This window comes from Plectropomus leopardus, chromosome 16, assembly GCF_026936395.1.
Source record: "Plectropomus leopardus strain MGB_pleo_1.0 chromosome 16, ASM2693639v1, whole genome shotgun sequence".
NCBI lineage: Eukaryota > Metazoa > Chordata > Actinopteri > Perciformes > Serranidae > Plectropomus > Plectropomus leopardus.
Window position 1 is genome coordinate 12004242 of NC_142191.1, and position 25322 is coordinate 12029563.

A 25322-nucleotide genomic window follows, 5' to 3' on the forward strand; every position below is an offset into this window, starting at 1 on the left:
TTTATCTTCTTACTATATTTAGCCAGCATCAGCTTTTCAACATTGAGCATTGTGGCATAGCTTAAGCTTCTCAACACTGATCATTCACACCCACATTTTCTTCAGAAACTGCATTCTGTAGTTACACAATGTTTTTGTAAATTGCGACAACTTACTCAAAAAGGCTACTTGGTCATTTAATGACTCAACCTGCCTGAAACACCCAAACCACCCAACCAATATATGTGTGTGTGTGTGTGTGTGTGTGTGTGTGTGTGTGTGTGTGGGAGGGGGGCCTTTTGCATAACTGTGCCCCGGGGCTCATCGTTTTATATTACGCCCATGATGCCCTATGAGTCACACACTAATTATTAGCCAGAGTTACCATTCAGATTCTTATTAGCTGTAATATTTGCCTCACATCAAGGTTAATAAATGTTGTGACTTTCCAACTTTCCCTCACTCTGCTAGGGACCCCGTAGGATCCTCTCAGCACCTGGAGGTCCCCGGGCCCCGTGCATGGACAGCAGTTTTATGCTAGCTTCACTGGGGCTTTATCCATTGTAGACGCCGTTGTTAGTGCGGTTCTCAGCGTGGACAGGTCAGCTTCCCCCACTAACAATACACAAACAGTTTGCAAAAGAGATGCAAATGCCACCCGCCTGCTGTCTGTTGACTCCCGTCTAGACCAGGTTCAGGTCACTGACGCTGAATTCAACAAAAGAGCTTCCGTAAACTCACACAGCTAACGTTAACGACGGCTGTTGTGTTGACCGGCCGCACCGGTGCGGAGGTCACCACCGACAACCAAACGGCCCGGCCGGTGAGCTCCTCACGCGGGTGTTGTGTCAGCCGTTGTGATGTGAGTGTTGCCCTAACGACATCGTCCTTACCTTGTCACGGTGAACATTGTTCTCGGCAACCGTGTCTGCAACTTCATCAGGTGAGCAGAGCAGTGAGGCGGTAGAAAAACACAGAGTCCAGACTGCACGGAGATGGTTCAACCGACTGGTTGGTCCGGGAGGCTCGTGATGTCATCGGTTTACTCCAGCAGTTAGTGCGCATGCGTGAACCTCCAATGCTTCATGGGTGTTGTAGTGTAGGTACGTATAGCATGTGCAATCCCGATGGGTTTGTCAAGGGTGATGGGTTTTACAAGGTTGTATTCTGGTGTGTTTTCAAATTACAATCTTCTGATGTTTTTCTTTGTATCATTCCTTTATTAGAATCAGGTTTTCAAAACAAAAACACAACGTTTTGGCAGCGAAAAATGAAATTTGGCATTACAAAAGAAAACACTAGCACTAAATTAAAATTAAAAAAAAAAAACAAACACTGAAAAATAAAGCAGGGACAATTTTTTGATTTTTCCTCTTCTTATCATTTCTTTATCAGTGTAATTTTTGCCATGCCAAAACAGTGACAGAAAGTTCTAACATAAACAAAATAAAACTATACACTGAAAGAGGACACACTTGCACTGAAAAAACCTCCACTGAAAACTAAAATGGGATAAGAAATAATTTTTCAAAAATATTTATTTTATTCTGATGTTTTTCCTTGTCATTCTTCTATCAGTGTCAGTTTTTTTTACAAAAAAAAAAAACTGTGACAGTAAGTTTTGCCTTAAATTGTTTTTTGAATTTTAAATAATGTAAACATGTCCTCATAGAAACCCACAGTAAAAGCGAGGAAATTGAATCTAAAATGAGCATTACATGTCCCCTTTGAATTGAGATTAATCTTAAATTTGTGATTATGATAAGTTTTGGTCACATTGTGAACTTCAAAGGTTAATGTTTCTTTAAATAAAAGTCCAACATGGTGCTTGTTGCAGCTGTTAGAGGTTTAAAAGCTATATCCAATACACATTACTTCTCTGAGCTGGCAAAACAACAAAATAAAGCTTTGCTGTTTGGTGACAATAAACACCCTGGAAAATTAACATTAAACTGTCTGAATAGATAAAATATCTTTAGAAGTGAGAAAATCAAACTACTTTTTATATGGAAAATGATTTGGTGCCCTCCAGTGACACAAAGGTGAACTGTGTAATGTGAGCCAAACAAGGCAGGAAAAGAAAAAAACTTTTGTCTAAGAACCTTGACAGTTATCATTGAGACAAATTTTATACTTTTGTTTAAAGGTCTCCATGTATTATGGCTTTTTGGAGAGGTTTGCCTTCAGGGATTTAAACCAGACAGCCCTGAAGTTTTAAGAAAAAGATAATAATTTGGGTTCAAACAAAAACATTTCTTGCAGAAAGAGCTTTTTAACAGAAAGCGTTGAAGGTTAACTAATCCTGTATGCTTTTTGATTTCTGTTTGTAAAGTCACTTTAAAGTAAACTTTACTACACTTATCCGGTTACAGTTATTATTATTGTTTGTGATCTTTTTATATTTTATGGCCAAAAGCAAAAAAAGAAATGGGTGCCAGCTTCTTCTGTAACGGATTGTGTTAAATGGGCAGATGATATCATTTCATATTGACTGCCGGCCCCTGAATCAAAATTGAATCAAAACTGTATCGATATATATATATATATATATATATATATATGTAAACACACACACACACACACACATATATATATATATATATATATATATATATATATGAACCTATATTTACTTATTTGTTGTACATTAGACTTTATTTTTACATTTTATATTTTCTACGCATAAAAAGAAAAACCTATAAAATATAAAAAAATATTTTGCGGATACAACACAAAAAGACATTGGTCATGCCAGAGCTTCTGTTTTATTGTTCACATTTACAGAGTTGAATGTGTGAGTACAGCGTTTATACAGAAAGCCCACTTGTCCTTACAGCAAACAGACATATAACACATCTCCTCACACTATGTACAGATTAAGCCATGGTAAAGCCTGGGCCACTAGCACACTTGGCATAACACTCAGTCACTCACAGTTCAGAACAAGTTGATGATGGACTCTATAATGTGACAGATAACACATGTTTTAGTGTTACTGGAATGGTGTATACCTGAAAGGGGGCAGCTGGAAGAAGAGAACTGGGCAAATTCAGGATTGTCAGAGGCAAATCTGAACATTTACGTTTCAGACACAATAACCTCTCTTCAACTGTATTTTTTATTTCTTTTCTTTTTTTTTTTTTTTAAATTTGGACTGTTTTGTTTAGTTTGCTGCTCAAATGAAGGTGATGTCTGTTGAGAGTGAAAATATGATCACTAGTTTAGTGGTGGAACAGTGTCAGCAGCACCATGTTGGTCCTGAGATTGAAGTCTTTCAAGTGGGGTTTGTCACAGCCACAAAAAATAACTGCAACATCAGATGAATAGAGACCTACTTAGCAGCTGGTAGAAAAAATAGGTTATTAATATTAAGTGTTCACTTTGTCTAGTGGGGTAAACAAAGCTAGTGTATGGTTTGAGTGTTGATTTCAGTGGGGTTTTTTGGGGGGGTGGGGTGCAGTGGCTGGATTTAATTAAATCTGCAAGTTCTTCTTTTCATGTGTCGACACTGCTTGCAGGTCTGCTTGCCACATTAAATTATAACAGAAACAAAACTCTTAACAGGTGCCAGAGTTCAGAAAAATACTGAATCTCAGAAGTGAGGACCAACTTATTATAAATGCCTGAAAGCATTATTCAAACTGTAAATGACTTGAAAATAGCAAACATGACCCAATAACACTATCTAAAACATCTTTTTCTGTGTGGAGCTGATTCGTCACCTCAACACTGTGGAGTCTGAAACTATAAAATAGCTTTTTTTCCTAATTCCTGAAATACCTTAAGAGATCTTTTACATTTGTTACCTTTAAACACAATCTACAGATGTGCAGACACAGTTTCTCATTTGGCAACTTTTTTTGGTAAAGCAAATACTGTTTATTTCGGAGCCCCCAAAGTCCCAAAAAGTGATCTTTTTTTAAATTTATCTTGTTCCCATGAAATAAGAATTATTACCTGGATATATATATTGGATTCTTCATTCAAACAGTGTTTACGTCTTGAAACCTCGTATTACAGAAAAACCGGAACATCCACAAAACTCCCGCATCCAGACTCTGAACAGACGACAGTGACTACGTTTACATGCACACCAATATTCCACTATTATTCAGAGGATGACAATATTCAAAATTTGATACGGGTCATGTAAACAGCATATTCCACTTAGATATTCAAAACTAGGCCTTTTTTTTAAATGAAGCATTTTGCAATTAAGATGTGGGATATGTCAATATTATCTAAAGCATTATTTGGGCATGTATACAGCACATCCTGAACAATCATCAAAATTAGGACTGACCCAAATGCTTCGAACCTTCCATCTTTGCTATGCAAATGTCCAAAAGTATGCTTTTTACTTAATTTCTTTATTAGGAAACTGGTGGAAGAAACTGAAAGGAAGAATTAAGTGTCATTGACCCCCAATTCGAACAACTTTCGAACAATTAAATAAGCTGTCGGACAAGAAAAAGGAACAGGTGAAGAAATGCTTATTGTTATCTGCAGCTGGGAGATGTAAAGGATTTGCTTTGCATCTTGTAATGCAGCTGAACCTGGAGTATTTGGAGTTAATAATAACTTACAGAAGCATCGCGTGCAATAGTCCACCTTCCACATTCTCCTCCGTGTCTCTCTCACTCCCCCTCATACAAACAAACGCAGTTTTTACTTAAGTTTGAAACACAAACAGCCTCTTGCCTGTTTATGGTCATCTCTTTTCGTTACAAACCAATTTGTCAATAATTTGCAAGGCTGTGGGGAAGGGATGCATGCACCCCTAGAAAAAGCCCACATTTCTGGTTGATAGAAAAATCACACCTACTTTAAAACATTATGAAAGACTTGGACAGTGTTTTTTGGATATGCACACAGATTGCATGCAACCTTTTTAAGAAGGTGGTTGTAGGAATGAAAATGGGAGGCTGTGTTTGCACAGTAACACAAGTCCTCAATCTATGGAGAACAAGAAAAATAATCTCTGATGCCACAAAAGCAGTTCCGGCTGTTCCACTTTTCCATATTTTAATATGACAAATGACATGTTAGGGCAGTGGTTCCCAACCTTTTCCCTTGAAGAACATAATTTCTATTATTGAGTAAACTGACAGCCCCTGACGGAGTGGCATATTTTAGGGATATTTTAAATTAGATTCAATGTATAACAAAAACAAAACAGACTTATTAACTGTTCAATTGAATAGTGAACGCAAAAACTGCAGGACGTTTGTGTGAAACTAGAATGTGGATACATTCTGAACAGATTATTTCCTCTGAATTTTGCATCAGAGATAAGCTTTCCTGATATTTGCAGTTAGGTTATGTAGTTATCTGCCTGCATTATGTATTTTGTCATTTTTTTCAAACATATGTATCCAAACTTTAAAAATGACAATTTCATTCAGTTTTCTCTATAGAAACTCATTGAATACTGAGATACAGGCCTACTGTAATTTCTCTGAGAAGTTTTCTTACACCACAAGAGGGCCTTGTGATCCCTTGTAAAGCTTTGGCAACCAGTTGGGAACCAGTGTGTTAGGGCATGTTCATTGGAGTATGCACAGCTGCATGTAAGCAGGAACATTAGTGGAATATTAATTTTCAGTAGCCATGTAAACAGTTTAGTAGGAATATTGTTTTTCTCGGAATAAGGGTAAAAACCAGAATATTTTGTGCACGTAAACGTGGTCACTGAATGAAAAAATACGTCTTGCGATGATGATCATGAAATGCAATTCATGATTTTTTTTGTGAGCCATCAATCTATCTAATCATCTTTGCTTTAATACTTTGGATTTGTTCTGACTGACCTGCATCTTTAATACTGAGGATTCACATAATTTTCCATTTTCCTTCTCAGAATGTCTAGAAAGACTTTAAACCAACTCCTTGGAGTTGTTATTCATTAATGATAGCAGCAAATCAACTGATTATCTCACTCCTCAATTATTCCGTAAGGAGTATTAGAATTAAAATCATTAAATCTATATTCTTTGGTGGTTAGACTACAGAAAAATCGAACACAGAGGGACCATTTTTCTGCATTAGTGTTTTTCTTGCATGGGGATCAAATTAGCATTACAAATTGCATTACATTTTGTAACTAAAATTACATTTCACTAAAAAAAAAAAAAAAAACCCAAAAAACCCAAAAAACAAACAAACAGCAAAGCAACGTCTCACCATTAGAGTTGATTTTCCAGCCACCATTTAGAGTTGTGTAAACCAGTGCCACCATAGAAGTCATGGCTGAAGAAGTGTGAACACTGTAAGAAACACTGAGACAAGGGTTAGTGTTTTATTCTTCAAGTTGATGTCTGATACAGAGCTGACACTGAATCGGGTAAAATCAAGTTGGGACAATGACAGAAGAGGGAGGGAGGGATCAGGGTGGAGTGGTTTAAGAGATTTTCACATTTGGAGTGCTTGTTTTTCATTGCGTGTGCATCTATGTGTGTATGTGTAAATTATGTGTGTCGGAGTTCGGTGCCCGCTGCTTCAGAGAAAAAGGGAATTTGTGAGAAGCACAAGGCCGGGGGAGGTTATGGCCACGGGGAGAAGAGACAGAGCACCAGGCTCTTTTGTTCTCTGCTCTTGGTTTTGTCACTAGTCCAGCTGTTAGCCAGAGGTCAGTGGAGTGAGACACTATGCCAGCGAGCGCTGACGAGGCTTGATCCTAGGATAGAGCTGCAAACAGAAAACACACAGAAAGAGGAGAATAGTTAAATATGACTAAAGTGATCTTTTAATTATTATTTTTTCTTGCATTAGAACAGCTATGCTTATGGTTTTTCGTTCCAGTGCCTAATCTAAAACCTGTGTACCCGGTGATTCGAGCTGGACTAGATTTATTGACTTAATAATACTATCAATCTCTTACCAACCAAAATGTATTCACATTAATTGATAATTTGTCAGAACCCCAACTAATGAAATAAAGTTTTTTCATGCACTGATCAATTCTGAGATTTGGGGACACTGTGCTTCCATATCACCTTTGGACATGGATTAATCTGCTAAATTATTTTTTTAAAGGTGAAGTTACTCTTTAAAAAGCTGGTACAAAGGGATTCAAAGTTTTTTTTTTGGCCAACAACTTATTGATTTATCCAACATCATTTCAGCTCTACAGTCATTGATGAGGATAAACAAAGCAGAACATGGGAAAAAAGATGCCATGACAAGTTAATCCTGCTGGTTTAGCTCATAGACAAATGCGATAAATAATGTATTCTGTTGTTACCCCCAGCAGGTTGCGGGGCACGTAGCCCTCGTTGTCCTCGAGTCGTGCCCACCACCACTCTGTTTCACTGTCATCCTGTCGTCGTAGGATAGTGATGGCGTCGCCTTCGCTGAACGCCAGCTCATCCTGGTTCTGAGGTTTGTAATCCCACAGAGCGTAAACTGTCCCCTTGTTCATAACACCCAACTTCTCCTGAACACCTGCACAAGAGAGTCCAAAACAGACTGTCAGTATTACAACAATATCTTATATACAAAGAAATCTCAGATTGTAAAAACAATCAAATCCTTGCTACACTTTTGCTATATTTTTCAATTTTTTCGACTCCATGACCCCTTCTGCTGAGGCACAACTTTTCTGTGATAGAGAGGCACTTGAAAAAGTTGTGTGGGGTTTGGACCGAATGGAATGAACCACAAGAGGATCCCCACCGACGGCATACAACGAGCAGCCAGTCAGACCAGAGGGGAGATATGAAACAGAATGCGCTGGACAAAGAGATGGGGAGAACCGCCATCAAGGCAAGGCTGACCCGATTTGGACAGAGAGCTGTTCCTCTACCAAGCCTTCCTCTGGCTAATGTGCGGTCGCAGGAGAATAAAATAGTGAGATGCGATTGAGGCTCATTCAGCAACGGGGCTGGACTGTTGGGTTGTTTCTCACCATATAGAAACTGGGAGCACTGGATGTAACCCTCCTCCATTTCCTCGCACTTATCTGCAGCAGTCTCCACATCACTAATGGTACTGGCAAAGATGGCGGCCCCTGACTCGACCAATAACTTGCAGAGATGAACGCTGTTGCAGGAGGCGGCGCAGTGAAGCGGAGTCCTGCACAGGCAAACAAACATATAAATGTAAATGGATTCAACAGGAAAATCAAACTTGCCGTTCTTATAAAATGTGTGCCATCACTCACCATCCGTCACTGTCTGCTGCGTTGACGTTCACACCAAAATCCAGCAGGAATTTGACTATGTGGTGATGTCCTGCACACACTGCGTTGTGGAGAGGCGTGATGCCCTCGTCATTGGGAGTGCTGGGATTCTCCACCTGGAAAAGAAAGACTCAGATATGAATGCTTTTCTGACATGCAAATACAAATAAATGAAAAGTATATGTACACAGTCACAGCATACCTCATAGATGATCCTCTGGACAAGGTCAAACTCTCCCTCCAGTGAGGCGTCCAGCAGGAGGGCCAGAGGGTTGAACTTCACCCTGAAGCCGTGGCCAGTTCGCTCGGAATTCGGCTTCTTCAGGTTGGTGCGCTTCTCCTGCAACAATGCAGGAAGGAAGCTCACATTACAATTTAATTTACTGAAGATGTAACTTGTCAACCTCGCAGTTGTCCTCAGAAGAAGTTACTGTGTTTTAGAAGCTGTGGCAGGCTGAGTTTTAGAGCTAGAGTAAAAAAACTGGTAGTGCTGCCCCTTGAAAGTTGGAGATTCAAATTATCAGTCGGAGATGCCTCAGTCGACCGAGATTGCTTCTAGTTGAGCAGTCTGTTTTTTTTTGTTATGTCTTTTTTGCTCGTCAGTGTACTGTGCAGTGAACTTCTGGGGGCGTTTTGGTCCCTAGTTTTTGTTGCAGCTGAACGCCAGGTGCAGTAAAGTAAAACGGCAAAAATCGTAAAACTTGTTCAGTGCACTAGGTCTAAATGTTTGCATTCACTCTCCTCTGCAGGTTCTGCTCCTCTGATCTATTGACCTGATCTGATCAGCTCTGATTGGATCATAATTGATCTAAATTATCCACCACGCAGCTCAAACTCCGCAAACTGCTGCTGAGGAAAAAGAACTACTGAAGAGTTCAGCCTGTGCTGTGTTCACTGACACATAAAACCGTGCAAATTTAGACATATACATAGGATGGATCATTCTATGGTGTTTCTGATGGTCTTGTGTCCCAATGTACTGAGCTGGAACTCAAATTAATCTTCAGATTTCCAGCTTTCAGATGATTTAACCATTTCAATGTGGCCAATAATTTTTACCTGCTATCTTAACTTGAACATCCCCTGCCCCCCCCTAAAAAAGATAAAAATGGATCTATGATATAGAGGAGGAAGTGGAAGAGGTTAAATGCAATAATGAGTCTGTATGTGTGTCTCTCACCAGGGGCTGTGAGACCGCTGTGCCGCTCTCTTCTGGAGTGGTCACCTCCAGCACGGGGCTGGGCAACGACGCCTCAGAGCCTCCCACGTTGTTGTTGTTGTCGTCCTCTGCTTCCTCTGCGTCAGCGGCATCCAGCTCTGGTGGCGAGGGCAGTGGCTCGTTGTCATTGGCGTCAGTAGATGGCGGTGGCACCTCAGAGCCCAGCTCCTCTGCCCCTGGTGGTGGTGGTAGAGGTGTCTCAGAGGGCAGGTTGCCATTGTCTGTATCGGCCACAGAGTCGCCTCCCAGATACGCAGGAGGATTAGCGGGCTGATAAAACGGCGTCCCGTTACCTGCACCGTTGCCACCTCCTGATCCACTGACTCCATTTCCCTCTATGCCTCCTGCCAAAGTGTTGAATCTCTGGTAGAGCAGTTTCTGGATGTTTGGTCCGCTGGGGCCCTCTGGTTCTGTTATGGAGCTCCGCTTCTTCAGCGGTCTCGGCGCGTTGGCCAGTTTTTTACGGAGCACCTCAAGATCGGCGTCACTTTGGTAGCGCAGTGGGGAGTGTACCATGGGTGTTAGCTTCGTGGGGCTGAGAGGTCGTGGGATGTTCTCCACACTGGGAGGAGGCGCTAAGGGCTCTGGGTGCTGGAAGAACTCGTGATCATCAAACTCTCCGTCCAAAGTGTCCTCACCACCGGGATGGCCCTGAAGCAACGGGAAGGCCCCTCCTGCCTGGACGAAAGGCAGAGGCGAGGGGGGTGTCGAGCTGGGGGGAAGGACAGGCTTCCCGTATACTACAGACAAACAGAGAGCGTGGTGTTTTATTAGCGGGCAATGACATCATCATTTTCATTATTAAAGAGTAACTAAACCCCCTGCTTTTGGCTTGAGTGCGTCCTTCCTGGAATATGGAACAGGTCTCAAAAAAATCACACACACAAAGTAGTCAGCTGGCTAGAGGGCAGCGGCAGGGCAGCAACGTAGGGCGCAGCTGGTGTTTGCAATTGCCAAGTTTCAACCTTTACAGGGCAGTCACTATTCATATTTATAATATGTAGAATTTTAATACTTTGCACTCAAATGTCAAGAGTTGGGCCTGAATAAATCAACACCACTAAATATTATAAGCTTTTCAACTGAAAAAATGGTTTTGGAGTTTAGTTACTCTAAGTCATCTGGCAGCAATTTTTTTGGCGGATACTATTTACACGCGGGTGTATGTTTCTGGGCTTTGTCGAAATATACTTGCAACACAAACGGGTCTATTCAGCTGTTCTGCTTAAGTTCATGTACACAGTGTACATTCAGCAGCTTTTTTTTTTAACCAAAAAAATGTCATTTAACTGTAAAAACACTGAGCAGGGTTTCCCACACATTCATTTAAATGTAGCAGGCCACAACAATTAAAGCATCTGCCGCCACAAATAGATTTTATAGTGCTACTGAAAAAAATAAACTGTGTGGTTATTCATTGCAACACACTCTCGGAGCGCCGATCATTCTGTTGTCACCAGTGTGTCGGCGTCACTGCAGAGCACCAGGCACAACGAAAGTAAAACAACCGTTTTTTGTGCTGGGTCAGAATACAGAATATTAAGTATGACTTAAAGCATTACACTATCAAGCAACACAATCATGAAAAAAAAAACACATTTTGGAGCATGTCTCCAAACTCAGCTCTTACCTGCTTTGAGAGCAGGCTTGAGAGGCTGGCTCTTTGGCGCTGCCTGCTGGAGGTACATGTGATAGATGGAGCTGGAGTTCATGGTGGGTGGGCCCTTTCTGGGCGACTGAGGCCGTGATCCTCTGTCTGGCATGAAGGGGCGTACTGCCACAGCTGGCGGGGGATCCAGTCGCTCGCTCAGTGCAGGAGGGAAAAGCGGTGCGTTAGGCTGGAAGGTGGGACTTGGCGGCACCGAGATTCGCTGCTGGATCTGCTGGGAGGACGAGCCTGTGGACGGGGGGACGCGGGGCCAAACAGGAGCTGGTGGGTTTGGGAGCGGGCGAGGAGGAGGAGGTGCATCCTTGCGCCGCTCCAAGGAGCTGGCTGAGTTTGCGGAGGTGAGGTGGGAGCCGTAGGGAGGCGGCTGTGGCTTGGATATGGCAGGGGAGGTCACAGCCATTTTGGAGTCTAGCACCTGTGAAGAAGCAGGAAATCCCAAACAAACATCCCTAAATAAAAAACCTGATTTTTTTTTACAGAGAAATTAGACATTTTGAATTTTAAATAAGAAATAATAGGCCCCATGGATGAAACGATATAAAAACAACTTTTTTCTTATTTTGTTTTGTTCATATCTACAATTTGCTTTTATTTTGTCAGCAACCAATGATTTTTTGGGATTCACAAATGTGTTCTTATTTTTCCTCCTCACTTAGGTAAGAGAAAGTTTTACGAGTACTTAATGACTGAGTGATTCATTTTCAGGGCTGAAGGAATTCTATTTGGTGCATTGATCCCAATTACTGTAATTTCAGTTATTGTGCATCCCTCTGATGACCAGTGGTAAAATGCAACTAAGTATATTTACTCAAGTACTGTACTGTACTGCACACTAAATAGGGGATGTTACCTATGTTAATAGGTGACTCATGATCAAATGGGATTCATCATTGAGCACACCTGAGTAAGAGCAAATTTAAATGGTTACGAATGTTGGTGCATCTGGAGTTGACTGCTCTTAATTTTTCTTTTCCCCAAAAGTTTTAAAAAATATAAGAGAAATTTATGGGAAAGTTTCTGCACGAGGCCCAGTGACAGTTTCTCAAACTTAAAACATGTTCCTAATAGATGTAACATTACAACAAGAGGTTAATAGCCACAAAACAGGAGGACAAACCTTTTCTGCACTTGGAGCGACGGGGGAGCCTGAGGGAGGGCTCTTGCCCTGTGTATCGGTCCCTGAGTCTCGTCTCTCAGGAGGCTTTAGAGATGTGCTGGTCTTGCCTAAAGTAGGCCAACCAGTATCATTAGCTAGGGCACAAACAGGACATGGTGAGTGAGTTGCACAAGATAAAGGCAAGACCAAACCCAATGACTGAGATGGTATTAGAAGCATAAGCCTCTTTCACATCTCATCACAGTGACACAGCGTGTCCACCAGAACTGGGTCTAAATGGTAACATTTTCTTATTTTTCTTATTTGAAATGGCAAACGATATAAAGTAGAATATTAGCTAAGCTTTTTCAAGAACAGCACACATAGGACATGTATGTATCTGTACCATTTAGACCCAGGATTGGTGTTAAATGGAGGGTTCAGGATTTTGAGAAGCATATCCTATTAACCAGACACCATTAAAAGACTTTAAAATTCAACATCTTTGATATAAAGGGACAAAATCAACTAGCAAAATGCTGGTATTAAAGCAGCTAGTAGATCTGCATCAACAACAAAAGTAAAGAAATCGCACTCTAAAATTTGAACATTCACTAGCCTTTTGGCTGCTGGACATAGACGTTTATTTGGCACCCTGTTCATGTTAAGGAGGGGTCAAACCACTTCACTGAAAATCACAAATTTATGCAAAACTCTCATTACTTAAATGGAACTGCCTGTAAAAAAAAAGGCAATGGCTTTAAAGAGAAATGTCTTAATGAACCATTTACTTTTAACACTGATAATATCTTTGAGATAGGAAATTTCCTAGCACTGCTTTTGCAATCGACAGAAATTGCAGACTTTTTAGGGAGGCACTTTCACAATTTTTGGTTGTCCTTCAGCGATTTCACACATCTGGCTCATCACAACATTTCTTTCTTTAAGAAAGGATTTTCAAGTTGTTGTACTTTCTTCTTATGAAGTAACTTCAATATTTTTAAACCTACTTTACCATGTTTTTGTGTCTGCGTGACTAATGGATTGAAAAATACCAAAGTTATCCTTCAAAGTCAAACTGATCAAAAATACTAGTGGGCTGTTGATCAATAGGACAAAAATCCTGAGCCTTCACTTAACAGCAACAATGGCAATTAATGTATCTGTATTAGTATTTTGCTACTGTGTACTTGTATTTAGTGTTTAAATTTAGTTACATTTGATAAATGGTAACTAAATTGCAATTTAGTAGAAGATTGAAGGACTGTCAGTACTGTTTGTCTCCATCACTAAACTGATTAAAAAACTGATATGCAGGATAAAAAAAGGATGCAGGGGTAGGTTGAAAAGAAAGAGGATGGGAAAAGGAAGACACAACAAAACAGCAAAAATTGCAGTCAAGTTCCTCAGAGTTGATTATATGACTATAACCGTTACAGACCCAGAGTCTCGAAAGCCGAAAATGGCTATTCAGATTTTCATTTCGCGTTTCAGTAACTATATAACATTAAATAAACAAATAATACAATTGATCTATATTAGTGTGGTGGATTGAGAAATCTGTTTTAGAAGCAGCTTCCAATATTTTCTTTCAATGAAGCATTACCAGAGTTTAAAGGTGGGGTAGGCAGAAATGTGAAAAAGGCAAAAAAAACAAACAAAAAACAGCACAATTTCTCCTGCAGCTCTTTCATACAGTGGCCCACACTGTAAAATCTGACAAGTTGATTTTACTTAAAAATATCTAGTAAACTGATTGCCTTGACAAGTGTAAATAGATAGAACTATTTGTCTTAATTCATGTTTACTTCAAGTTTACTTAAAATTTAGTTACATTTACTTAACTGTGTGAAGTTGATTCAACTTAAAAATGACACTTTGATTAAATCCATCGTTTTAGCAACTTCAGGAAACAAAGTATACTGCACTATATATCTGTATGCTGCTCGTTGCAAACTAGTCAATCATATTTGTATATTCTTTAACATGTTAACAAAACAGAACTCCAATGCAAAAATCCTCTATGTGATGATCAAGTTAAATCAGACTAACCTGGTTTTCTGAAGTTGGTAACACTTAGAAAGAACAAAATCATTTCAATTGTAATTTTTAAGTTGAAATGACTTTACTAAATCAAGTAAAGACAGCTAAATTTTGAGTAAACCTAACACTAAGATATTAAGTAAACCTAAATTAAGATTTATAGTTATATTTACTTTCCTTTCAAGGCAATTGGTTTAGAAGATTTCATTAAGTAAGATCAACTTGTCAGATTTTGCAGCTTTGAGATGGAGCTTCGGTTAGCTGCTGCACTGGCTCTAATTCGGTCATCACATCATTCTGAAATGACCTGTGATTGGCCAAAGTCTCCCGTCACGGGCCAGATTATCTAAAGCCTGAAAACAGAGCCAAGAGGAGGTGCAGAAGTCTAGTTTTCTCTCAGAAATCTTGAATTACAGTATGTTCAAAGTTCATTATGGGATTTTTGTCCAATGACCCCAAAATAAAAACTGCCTACCCCAACTTTAACACAGTAAAATAAAATAAAATAAAATAAAGCAGTTCTACCGACACTAACCAGAGTCTAGAAGGAAACAGCTTGATGTGGGTCTTCACAGATTATCAGTAGTGACAGCTGCTAAGTGAATCCGATGACGTTATGAACATGTACAAGATGACTTTCTTGTGCATGTTAAGTGAAAACTAAAAGTGTTCCTCACAGCTCCGTTGTTGTGAGAATGAGGCGTGAAGGTCGGGGTTAGGCAGGCTGGGGATGTTATGAAATTAGAACAAACATCTTGGACTGCTTCGCGTGTGTAAATTCACGTGGCACTCGACTCATTGAACCTTCTCAGAAGTGTGCAAACACACACGGGGATCAGCAGTGCTTTGTGTCAGTGACACCGTCTTCACAAGAGGTATGATGTCAACTACGATTAAGAGCGTCAAATTTCGGCAGATGGAAGCAAAGTGTTTCAAGATGGCACCCCACCACTTTGACGTCATTAGCCAATCCACAGAGGAAACGCTCCAAATGAAATGTCAACATGTGCTCTCTGCAGTTCAGAAAAAAACTGGCTCAGTGCTGCACTGGCAGGAGAGCTTAATGATGTCAAACAAGGGTGCTTGCATCAGTCAGCCATTGTTCACGTTAACCAGGCACAGATGCTCATCTCCTCCTCACATTCCCCAGCTGTGCATGTAAGCTTTGGTGAAAATCAGCTCTGTTACTTTTAAAGTAAGGCTGGGTATCGTCACTGATTTCCCGAATCAATTGGATTTTGAATCTCAAAGTCCCAATTTGACTCAAGGTCCCAATTTGATTTGATTCCCTATTTGATTTAGTATATTTCAGTTAAAATACCAATTTGGCTTGAACGAGAAAGAGATTCTGAGTGAGAGCTAATGTTGGAAATTATACAAGGAATTAATTTCATAAAGAATACATACGAAACAGGATTAGAATGAAATATTTTCTAAGTAAATAGCGCAGCAACAGTAATAGTAAAACAGTAATGTTACTATATTAGTTTGTTTTTTTTCCTAGTTTATCTTCCTCTTTTTTTCTGTAAATAATAATGAAAAATCATAGATATTTGATTTTGAGTATGTGGGTCAATGTTTATTTAATTAGTTATAGGTTTAAATGAATAAGGAAGCTGGTTAATTAAAATTGACTAACTAAAGGAGAAGGGGTGGGAAGTTTCTACTTTTTGTGGATGTAAATGAAGTCATCATGTGTTTGACCATTTCATTTGTTGTTTTTCATTATATTTAAATATTACTTTCTTTGCTTTTGTAAAATGATTTTTCCATTTCCTTTTTTACATGTTCGAGATAAGTACATCAAATCAAAAATCAAATCAATATCTCACTGGAAACTAAGTTAAATGTTAATGAAATAAACAATATTCCTGACATCACAACACTGAGTGAGGTTTTAGACTGAATCATGAACACAAAGACATCAGATATTCTCCTGTCCTCTGTGCTCCTCCCTCTGCTGCTGAGGAGAGTCACAGCCTGCAGGTAAAGTTAGTGATGGTATATTTTAAGATTCTTGGCAAACTAAGCCAAACTGTTGGACAAAAACAGTTGTTTTAGCTTTTTTAGTAACAATTGGCGAGCAGCTGAGCTAGAGTACAGTGCTTGTGCAAAAGAGCTTGTTGGCGGTGGCCGATGAGGGACTGAGGACAGAGCAGACTGAAATATTGCTTTCTACATGTTTACATGTTAATGCTTGTTGAACAGGTGTATTGTTTAAGTATTGGCTTTTTCATCACAGAGTTTTTTACACTTATGCTAATGAGCCAAGCTGTCACAAAATCGAGTAATCTTCACTTCACCGTCTCCACCACAGCCTGTCTGCTGTTTGTGTGTGTGTGTGTGTGTGTGTGGAGCAGCAGCCCCAAAACACAGACAGCAGGAGGAGAGGCTGCTGCAGCATAGTAATAAATTATACCCAAACATTAAAAAGTAAGCTATCAGGTACAGATAAAATTGGTTGGTGGGGTCAGAGAGTATCAATACTACAGCCTTTGATAATGTAGCACCGGGGCCGTTGAATACCACAGAGATTAACGAGTTTAAAGCTCCGGTCATCCACAGGAAAATGCATATTGAAAGATCGATCTCTGATTTTATGAACTGATATCAGATCACACAGTGTAAGATCAATTTAAATTGGATGAATCCATTATTTCAACCCAGCCCTACTTTAAAGTCAATCTGTTTTGTGGAGCTTAAAAGCATCAGTTGGTGACGAGAGTGTAGGGGGCTCAAGGCGTAACGGGGCAAAACACAATTTTGATTATCTTAAATTCTTGGCAGTCAATCAAACTACGATATTGAAACGATAAGGGTGTTTATGGAGTAAAAACTCCAGTGCATGCTGAGGATCCCGTGCTACAGTCGAGAGAGAAGGTTCAGGAAGTGCCATCCCTCTGCTGATGCAGTGCTGTGCACTCACGGGACGTGCCGTCGGAGCCAGTGGAGGCTCCGGTGCCCGGGTGTGATTCTGGAACGGACGGGGGTACCGGGTCCACAACGATGTCTAAATCAGACACTTTCCAAGGGCCGGGAGGCTTTCGCACACCGTCTGCCCTCCAGAAGAGTCGCCCCCACCCCGCACCCAGTGAAACAGAGACGTTACAAAGACAGGAAAGCACAGACACATGAGAGAGGAGGAGAGAAGGACGGGATCCACAGTATACACAACACAGGAAGAGGAAGAGACAGAGGTTAGAGAGGGAGGAGATGAAATCACAGGAATCAAGTTCAGGCGGAGAATCAAGTGAGAAGTCAGGTAGGGAGGAAGCAGTAACAGGAGCCCAGGGGGGAGTTTCAGTCACAAGATTTTCATGCAAGGTGTGTTTAATGTGTCTCTGAGTCTCTGGGAATACACGTACCAAAGCTACTCATCTGCTTTGTCTAACCGACCATGACAATGTTCCTGCTTTCTTCATGAACAAAATAAGTCAAGGAATACACCTAAATCATGAATTAAGGGGCCGTAGACATGCCGCGTGTTTTGCAATCTCCATTCTATTGTTTTAATTGGATACACGTGGCGGACACAGTCATAAGCCATGCCGACACACACGCATTCGTTAACAGTGTGTATTTGGCCAGTCACGATTTCTGGTAGGAGGGGAATGGTATGGTGCTCAGACAACCGGCCTCTATGCTTGTGAGAGTTGGCACAGAGTGGACACGAGTATCGCCTAGCTTTCGACCTCGCATTTTCCAGGTGGTTAAAGACGCGCCATCTGTACTGGCCCTAAAACAGCCTAAATATATTGTGTCTCCAGGTATCTAGTACTACAGTTGTGTTTTATGGTGTCTTGCATTTTAGTTAAAAAAAACTTGCACTGCAGTTGTAATTTTGAGGGTTTCCACCAACCTGACTTGGTGGTGCGGCTCTGGTTGGCTTGGTTATTGACGCCCAGAGTCGCAGGCTTCAGTGGATCAGGTGGTATGGTGTAGCCTCCTTCCTGCCGGCCCGGTACAGGGACCTGGATGTACGGCCCGACGGCAGCGACACGTCCCAGAGTACCAGGAGCTGGCTGGGGAGACGGAGGCCCGTTGGCTCTGTTCAGCTATAAGAGGGGAGAGCCAGAAAAGAGTCAGTCATTAGAGACAGGGCCCCTGCTACCTATTTCTATTTGTTTTCATCTTGACCTTCCCAACACACATATTGGCTTAAAATCGTTAACACTATTTCAGATTGTTTTGGGATTCAACTTGATCCAACAGCAATTACAGACATTGTTTGGGGTCCTGCCCCAAACTCTACTGCTTCTAAAATGTAACTCAGACTTTGTAGCATTTGTTGCCTTATTGAGATGCAATCCCCCTCTCACTGCTCATGGATCAAATAAGTTTTTACTTTTTTAGAATTGAAAAAAAAATTGCTGTACAATGAATAGTTCTAAATTTAATAAAACATGGCAACCTTTTTTTGCACTTAATTGCTTTAATTGAATTTGTATGACCACCTTAATGTACCTTTATAAGGTCTCCTTTATAATCATGTGAACTTTGTATTTTTTTTAATATTACAGGATGGCAAGTGTGTATGTTTTGCATCTTTTCACATCTATTTTTTTATTCTTATCAATTTATGTTTATTATTTATTCTCTTTTTTTGTAATTTTTCACAACATGATGTATTTCATCTGCTTTCTATGAACATGATCAGTTTTTCTTGATGTATATTATACTTTAATCGATATTGAAATTCAAAAACTAACTGTCTTGACACTTGTGTGTTGTTGAAATCCCATAAAACAAATTTGAGAAGATGTGGTGATGGGGGGAAAAACAAAATGTAGAGGAGATATATAAAAATGAGAGGAGTTTACAAAACACTAGAAATAATTTACTTCAGTGAATATTCTCCTCATTGCAGATGATTTATGAAGCCTCTGAGGGGACATGAACAAATCCCTGTGTCCGCAGGTTTCCACTAAGACTTTAAAAGCTAACAATAATTTTGTTCTTCACTTTATATTGAGCATGTGACGTGTCTGAACTGACTTCTTAGTGGGACAGGAGACTTTTGTCAGTAGCATTTGAACAGAAAGAGTCTTAAAGAGGAGGTGTGTTGAACGCTCTTAGTCTTACAGGAAGGTTTTCTTTTTGACGTGCCTCAGCTTTTTTCTTGTAGAGGCGTTCCCGCAGCTCGCTGATGCGCTTGTCCATGAGTGTCACCTCCATGTTGCGCTTGTTGAGAAGCTCCTTCTGTTGCTGCAGCTTGCTGTTTTGTTCCTGGTTCAACTTGTTACGGATCTGTGGGTGATAAATGCAAACACACGTGCAGGTTTAGGTAGAAAGTAATCGATGCTGAAATGACTGCATCAGAGGTAAAGAAAACAAAATGGACCCTATAAAAAAATTCGCTAGATGTTGCACTTATTCCTACTGCTCAGTACCTGAAGTTCCTGGTAGAGTTTACGGAGCTCTAAGGCTGCAGCTCCGGTTACTTGGCCACCCAGGGCGGTCTGTATGCCATTAAGCTTTCCTCTCCGCAGGTCCTCCAGCTGCAGGCTGAGCTGCTCCACTCTCAGCACTGCAGATTGTAACTCTGCCTGCTTCTCTTGGAACAGGCCGCTGACCTGCTCAATCTCTGCCGCTGGATGGAAGAAATAAAGAAACATCAGCTCATTTGTAACCTACGTGCAAGGTGATTTCTTTAAAACGAGCGAGTTATCTCGATCTTTCTTATCATCTCTGGGTGCCATTAGGCTTCCTTCCTACAAGCATTTTTACAGTGGAGACCGAATGAAAAAAATAAAAAGAAGAAACTGAATATTTGTTGACTATGTTTTATAATAACAATAATAATAATAAGTATTATTATTATTATTATTAATTATGTAACACTACTGGCTGGAACTGAATCCTGTAACCACTTAATGTCAATAAAATTAAGAATTTGGCACCAAGGGAATAATGATAATGGACATATTGTAAGTATACATACACAGGTTGCCATTGATGACCTTGCTGTAGTCCACCTGGCCCCTCATTGCTCGAATCTTCTTGAGCTTCGCCTCCTGGCTCTCCACGCGCTCCTTCAGCCTCTGCAGCTTCTCGCTCTCTGAAACGGTTTGCTGCTGGCGCCGCTCCTGCTGCTTCAGGTAACGCAAACGTTGCTCCTTCAGAGACAGAAATTGATGTTTTATAGGCAGGCTGGCAAACGGAAGGTAAGAAATGATGCCAAACTGAATCCAACAGTGAAGACTGTCTCAACACTAAGACCAGCAAGAAGCCCCCCATCAACACTTACACCAGAGATACTCTACCTGCTTTGCTTCGGGGCCATTTTAATAAAATGACAGGAGGCCAGGGGCCATATATGTTGCTAGGATTTTAGGACATTTCTCAAACTTTAGGATGGTTGTAGGATTTTAAGACATTTCTAGACTAGACTTTAGGGGCATTTCTAGGATTTTAGGACATTTCAAGGATTTTAGCACATTTGTAGGATTTGAGGACCTTCCTAGGATTGTAGGACGTTTCTGATTTTAATACATTTCTTGGATTTTAGGATGTTTCTAGGATTGTGAGCATTTTTAGAATTTTGGACTTTATTTAGAACTTTAGCACATTTATAAGGCTGTAGGATGTTTAGGATTTTAGTTTTTTCTGAGATTTCATTTACAGGATTTTGGGACCTTTATAGGATTTTAGCACATTTATAGAATTATAGGACATTTAGGATTTTTAGGATTTCTAGGATTTTATTTACAGGATTTAAGGACCTTCCTAGGATTTTAGGACCTTTTAGGATTTTAGGACATTTCTAAGATTTCATTTACAGGATTTTAGGACCTTTCTTGGATTTTAGGACATCAGGAGCTTGACCAGGACCTCTGTCGTGAGCTGCAGGGGATCCTCAACTGGCACATTTTTTAAAATTTTTGATAAACAACTCTATTTTGATTCTGTTTTATGCACTGTGGCGCCTTATGGACATTAAAAGTACAAAACCAATTCCCAGTTTGAATCACTTTATTTTTATTGTGAATTAATGGTTGAGGGGCCACTTGACAGCGTAATGAGGGCCAGATTTATCCTGCAGGCTGTAAGTTCAGTATAACAATATCTCAGTGGCAGACAAACCTTGAAAGACGGCTAAATCTTTCTACTGTATGCACTAAATGCAATGCTGCGCTGTGTCAAGATTGTCTGAAGGCTGAAGAAAGGGTCAGATGACTTCATCTTTCCACCCAACTGAGAACTGCTCCAGTTAAGGTCCTAAAATAGGAAATGACAGGCCCAGGTTTCCAAATGACTGCAGGGCTTCATGTGGGCCTACTTTTCAGACACCACAACAAAGGCGATAAATAAACCGATCTATCCGTGGGTTTACAGTGGGCTTCATCTTGCATGACTGATCTTGACTGATCAGCCCACCACAAACACGGCGGTCAGTCTTTGTGCACTGAAAAAGCCAAGTCGACTGGTTGCATGGAGGTTCTCATTCCTTCCATTTACATAATGAAATCTAATTTTGATCATTAGTGCGACAAAAGGTAGTACCGTTAGTGTTCCAGTTAAAATCATGCATTATTTACATGCATGAGTCAACACTGAAATGTCTGACTGTGCATGAATTTCTATAAAGACTGAACTATGAATTCTGACAAACTGGACAATCCTAGCACAGTGACTCATACTGCCTCCCCATCTCATTTGTTACATAACTGTTCGCCCCAGTATCAGGTCATGATGGGACTCTTTGAATGAGAGCAGTGCAACAGGAGTCCATTTTCCTCTCTAACAGAAAGGTTCGAGGCTGTGTACTGGACTTACATGGCCCTGAACTAATGACCGGTCTGTGCCTGTGTCTTAACCTCTGTAAGGTGAGACGTTAATTAATACTCTACAGTGTCTTTCAGCAAAATTACTGCCAGAATTATTGGCTCATAAAAAATACTACACCACTACCAATACCTGTACCCTTTCAGTGATACTGAACTGAGTACTTCATTCAACATCTTTTTTTACTACTTCACTACATGCAATACCCATGATGTGAGTGAAAGTATTCAGTTGCATAAAATGCCACCAGATAGCACAGACAACATTTTGGTGGCATCTCGGCATACTGAATTGTCGACTCTACATACAAGATACACTATACTCGTCATCGTGCCACAGACTGTACGGACTGCCGCCATAATGAGTAAATTACATGTCACATTAAACTGAAGAAAGCTTGTGGTGATTGGTTCTAAACAAAACCATTCATCCATTTTTATCTGCTTATCTGAGGCAAGGTCGCACAGGCAGCAGGCTGATCAAAGTACTCCAGATGTCCCTCTCCCTGGAATCAATTTTCAGCTCCTCCTGGTGGACCCCGAGGCGTCACCAGGCCAGATGACATACAGAATCCTTCCAGCGTGTTCTGGGTCTGCCCCGGGGCCTCATACCAGCTAATTGAAAACTTTGCCTTCTGGCTCAGCTCCCTCCTCAACAGGACAGACTGGTGCAGTTCCCACATCACCGCAGACACCGTGCCAAACCACCAATCCACCTCACGCTCCATTTTACTGTCACTCATGAACAACACCCAAGATACTTGAACTCCTTCGCTTGGGGCAGCAACTCTCTCCCTCAACTCTCTTCTCTCTCAGCAAAACCATACAAATATTTAATTTTTTCTACATCTAGGAACAAAAAGGATCAAATGATGGTTTGAAAGAAGTTTTAATACCACTTAGTATAAGTTTATTTCAGTTGATAGCTTAAAAGGTACTGAGTAATGATACCCTTCCCTATTGCCTCGTTTGGCACAATAACCATCTCAATGTTGTTTTCTCTGACCCAGCTTGGGGACAACATTAGGGTTTAAGGAATGGCAGTTTTCTTACATAATTTTCACATTATTCCGAGGTAGTGCTTCAGATTTAACAATTTAAATTGAAAAAGAGGATGGATGGAAGGAAGATGTTGCAGTTTGTGGTGAGCCTTCTGTGCAGACGTTGAAAGACGCATGTTTTCAATGAAAGACCATTCTAACATTCAGGGGAACGATTCATAGAAAGGAAGGTGTTAGAGTGGAGACAAGATGCTACCTTTGCAACGAGCATCTGCTGCTGAGCCTCGATTTGCTGCTGCTGCCGTGTGGCCATCTCCTGCAGCTCTGACAGCGTGAGCTCCACACGCTGATTCCCCACCTACACACACAAACACGAGAATCCGTCAGCACAGAAATCTTAACTGGGCGGTCCTGATGTTGACTGCCATTGAAATGTTACTGATGTAGACTGATGATACATTAGCGTCTCCTCTTTTTAACACCACTGAAAGTTTTTATTCATGAGGAGAAAAAGTAATAGACATAAATTTAAGATGAAATAAAAACATGTGCAATAATCCAAAAACTGTTAGGCTCTAAAAACTAAAGGTTGTTTGATTCAAAGGAGGGCATGACCTAACATTTATTTTTTTGCCCTGTGGGAGCTGCTGAATATGATGACACACTAACAAGAATACGTGACTCTCCCTCCAGCCCAAATAACAACATTTAGTAGCTCAGAGTTAAAGCTAAAAAGGTGAACAGTTCAATTTCAGTATCAGTAATACCTAAAACATCTAAATGGTCATTTGGATAACTCGATAATAATACCCAGGTGAATAAGTGTCTGATATAACAGCACTTTTAAGACAAAAACGCAAGACAATAAAAACAGAGAAATACATCTGCCAAGAAGTTACATGAGATAAAATGTTACATAAGAACAAAGAAACAAGTTACGCAAAAACCCATTTGCAGAAATGGTTTTAAAAGATGTCTGATATCAGCGGCCAGAGGCTCAAACAGCAGGAGACTCAGCAGCAGTGAGAGTCGGGCTCCAAATATCACTGCGATGGGACATTAATTGTGACGAGGCTCAGTTAGTGAGCAGAGGACTCATGGCTCTGAGGAAAATGTGTCCCTGGATAGTGTCACAATGATGCAATTTATTGATGTTAAAAAAAAACAAAAACAACCACTGCCATTATTATTTGTAGCTTCACAATCTACTCTGTGGTTTAGTTAGAAGTTGGATTTTTATGAAATAATTGAGGCTTCAACTAATGATTATTTCCTAAATAAATCAATCATTTGGCCTAAAAATTCCAGAAAATAGTAAAAGAATAGTTATGGTAAAAATGTCCATCACTGTTTCGCAAAGCCCAGGATGATTTGATTAAATGGCTCGTTGTGCCCGACCAACAGTCCACAACTTAGAAAGTACTTCACTGATTTAACGTTTTTCTCCTATAATGTTTCATGGAATCAGATTTGTGTCAATATGATCAAATAACACTTCCTAAATATCAAACAAAATAACAACAACAATAATTAATAATGATAATAATAATAATATAATAATGTTTAATTTGAGAGAGAATAAAATTAATTGAAGCACAAAAACTAATTATTTACTAGTGTCTAGCAAAAAAGTCTATTGTCCAAAATGTTGCTTTTTTTCTTTTGTTTATTAATTCTTTGTAACCTGAGCAATGAGCAACTTAATAAAAGATGGCCCAACAGTAGCAAAAAAAAAATAGTAAAACAGTTATCTGAATCTAAATTATCTGAAAATAAGCACACAAAAAAGAGCAAACAACAACAACAACAACAACAATACTACTACTACTACTACTACTACTACTACTACTACTACTAATAATAATAATAATAATAATAATAATATTTAATTTGAGAGAGTAAAATTCACTGAAGCAAAAAAGAAAAAAAAGTCATCTAAAACATAAAACTTATAAATTGTAAACAAATGATTTACTGGTATCTGCTAGTCTTTTGCTTTTCTTTACAGTTTCATCTGCTTCTTTCTCACTTATCAGACTTTTGACCTCTCAAGCAGGCATTTCTTTCCAGGGTGCGTCCCAGTTTTTGAGAGCCCCTGATGCTTCTACCATTTTTCTAACTTGCTTGAGATGATACCAAACCTACTTTCCACACAATTTAAGTCTCCACAGCTGCACTCCCATGAAAACTGAACTCACACGGCTCCTGCACAATATGACAGCTAGAGTAGATATGAAAATATGCAATAGGGGTTACTGAATAAGATTAACTTACTATATATCAGACCAAAAATAAGACAAGAATCAGCTAGCTAGCACAAACTGTGGTCCCTCTGCCTCACTCCCGGCCACT

General features: G+C 40.1%; 2 protein-coding genes across 7 annotated transcripts in view; both read right to left on the reverse strand.

The window, feature by feature from the left end:
- daam1b (dishevelled associated activator of morphogenesis 1b) overlaps window positions 1-1031 on the reverse strand; it is a 68273-nt gene extending 67242 nt beyond the window's left edge. For 2 of the 3 annotated variants that reach the window (XM_042503328.2, XM_042503325.2), the window contains exon 1: window positions 873-1031. The gene's annotated coding sequence lies outside the window, so the exon portion shown is untranslated. The remainder of the gene's footprint in view (window positions 1-872) is intronic. The other variant, XM_042503327.2, reaches the window with a different exon arrangement.
- A 1694-nt stretch (window positions 1032-2725) lies between these two features.
- ppp1r13bb (protein phosphatase 1, regulatory subunit 13Bb) overlaps window positions 2726-25322 on the reverse strand; it is a 43456-nt gene continuing 20859 nt past the window's right edge. For 2 of the 4 annotated variants that reach the window (XM_088089202.1, XM_088089199.1), the window contains 14 exons: window positions 23227-23328; window positions 20127-20301; window positions 19576-19775; window positions 19268-19432; window positions 18045-18240; window positions 17112-17240; window positions 12164-12297; window positions 11008-11461; window positions 9339-10117; window positions 8361-8498; window positions 8141-8274; window positions 7886-8052; window positions 7223-7422; window positions 2726-6666 (listed from right to left, as the gene is read on the reverse strand). In XM_088089202.1, the coding sequence (XP_087945328.1) occupies window positions 6625-6666; window positions 7223-7422; window positions 7886-8052; window positions 8141-8274; window positions 8361-8498; window positions 9339-10117; window positions 11008-11461; window positions 12164-12297; window positions 17112-17240; window positions 18045-18240; window positions 19268-19432; window positions 19576-19775; window positions 20127-20301; window positions 23227-23328 (3015 nt within the window). In that variant the 3' untranslated portion in view covers window positions 2726-6624. The remainder of the gene's footprint in view (window positions 6667-7222; window positions 7423-7885; window positions 8053-8140; window positions 8275-8360; window positions 8499-9338; window positions 10118-11007; window positions 11462-12163; window positions 12298-17111; window positions 17241-18044; window positions 18241-19267; window positions 19433-19575; window positions 19776-20126; window positions 20302-23226; window positions 23329-25322) is intronic. The other 2 variants (XM_088089200.1, XM_088089201.1) reach the window with 2 other exon arrangements.